Source organism: Myotis davidii, unplaced genomic scaffold (genome assembly GCF_000327345.1).
Source record: "Myotis davidii unplaced genomic scaffold, ASM32734v1 scaffold352, whole genome shotgun sequence".
Classification (NCBI taxonomy): Eukaryota; Metazoa; Chordata; class Mammalia; order Chiroptera; family Vespertilionidae; genus Myotis; species Myotis davidii.
In genome coordinates this window covers 578166-579585 of record NW_006283633.1, presented here as the reverse complement: position 1 = coordinate 579585, position 1420 = coordinate 578166, and the positions used below count along the sequence as shown (strand labels likewise).

The window sequence follows — 1420 nt, the reverse complement described above, 5'->3', positions numbered from 1 at the left end:
CTTCTGACAGGCCTGACCCCATCTGTACATGAATGTAGTAAAACCTCCTTGTATATGCAAATAAATAAATAAATACATACATACATAAATAAATAAAAACGGGCTTCTTATCCCACACAAGTTTCTAAAATGTATAAATTTTTATTTGGTCAAAACTGTCAAAGGAAATTATTTGGGAACTATAAAAGCAGTGATAAATCAGGGTATTGTTCATATTCTTTTAATCAGAAGTTACTTACCTCTTGGTATTTGTCCCTTAGAATCAAATAGTCATAATGAATGGGCATTTCTATTTTTCAGGTAAACAGAATTTTTTGTATGTTTGAACACAAAGTTTGTGGTTGCATATTAACCATCTGCATAGTCTGTAAACCACAAACGACATCCTATCTTTGAAAAACGGGTTCCAAATTTTTGTCACTTAACTTCATATGTCTTTATCTGTGGCCCATGACTTAGTAACTAACCTGATGTGAAATTAATCATTTACAATGAATGAAGGATGTTGATTTTTACTAATTTCTACTAAATTTACTCCAAGATTTCCTTCCATCATTAACAGCTTTACACCATCCAGTTTTCACTTGGGCTGTTCTGAAAGTGTGTTGGCCACTATTTTACAAGCCATAGCTTACATTTTGCTGCTGCTTAGCTTTCATCCTCTTCTAGGAAGTGGTGCTCAACAAAATAAGGTGTTTTGTGTAGATGTGTTCTTTTATTTTTCTTGTTCCTTCTGTCACTAACTTGTTTTTTCTATTCCGTGTTTAATCTGCTGTCTTATTGGATTCAGCTTCAGAAAAGGGAGCGCTCTTGCAGAGCCTATGTCCAGGTACTTTCTGCGTTTTTATAAATGTGTTAAGTTGTTGAATTGTCTCTGTTGGTGGTAGCATGAGTGGGCATCTGAGAGAAAAAAATGATAATACGCACTGTTGCATTAAAGGGATTTCAGGGTGGGCGTGAAGGGTGGGAAGAGAAAAATCACGTGAAAGGGTATGTGCTGAAAAGATATGGCCGTGCCAATGCGCCTTCTTACAAGTGACACGCAGACTAAGGAGGAGGTGCAACTTGGGTTGTGAGAATGTTGATCATCACTGCAAGGTGAGTTGGGTGTGATATAGGACTCTCTGATTTCTTCATGGAGGTGTATGTGAAAACACTTCATTAATGGGCCAGCTAATATTTAAGTAGCAAGTAATTCAGAAATGACCATCAAGCTCTAGCTGGTTTGGCTCAGTGGATAGAGCATCTGCCTAGCCACTGAAGGGTCCTGTGTTTGATTCCGGCCAGACACATGCCCAGGTTGCGGGCTCCATCCCCAGTAGGGAGCGTGCAGGAGGCAGCCAATCAATGATTTTCTCTCATCACTGATGTTTCTCTCTCTCTCTCTCCCTCTCCATTCCTCTCTGACATCAATAAAAAT

General features: G+C 38.7%; 1 protein-coding gene across 1 annotated transcript in view; it reads left to right on the top strand.

Annotated features, from left to right (window-relative positions):
* ADGRL3 (adhesion G protein-coupled receptor L3) overlaps positions 1-1420 on the top strand; it is a 323628-nt gene that overhangs the window by 192428 nt on the left and 129780 nt on the right. The window contains exon 7 of the mRNA XM_015565616.1: positions 791-829. Within this exon, the coding sequence (XP_015421102.1) occupies positions 791-829 (39 nt within the window). The remainder of the gene's footprint in view (positions 1-790; positions 830-1420) is intronic.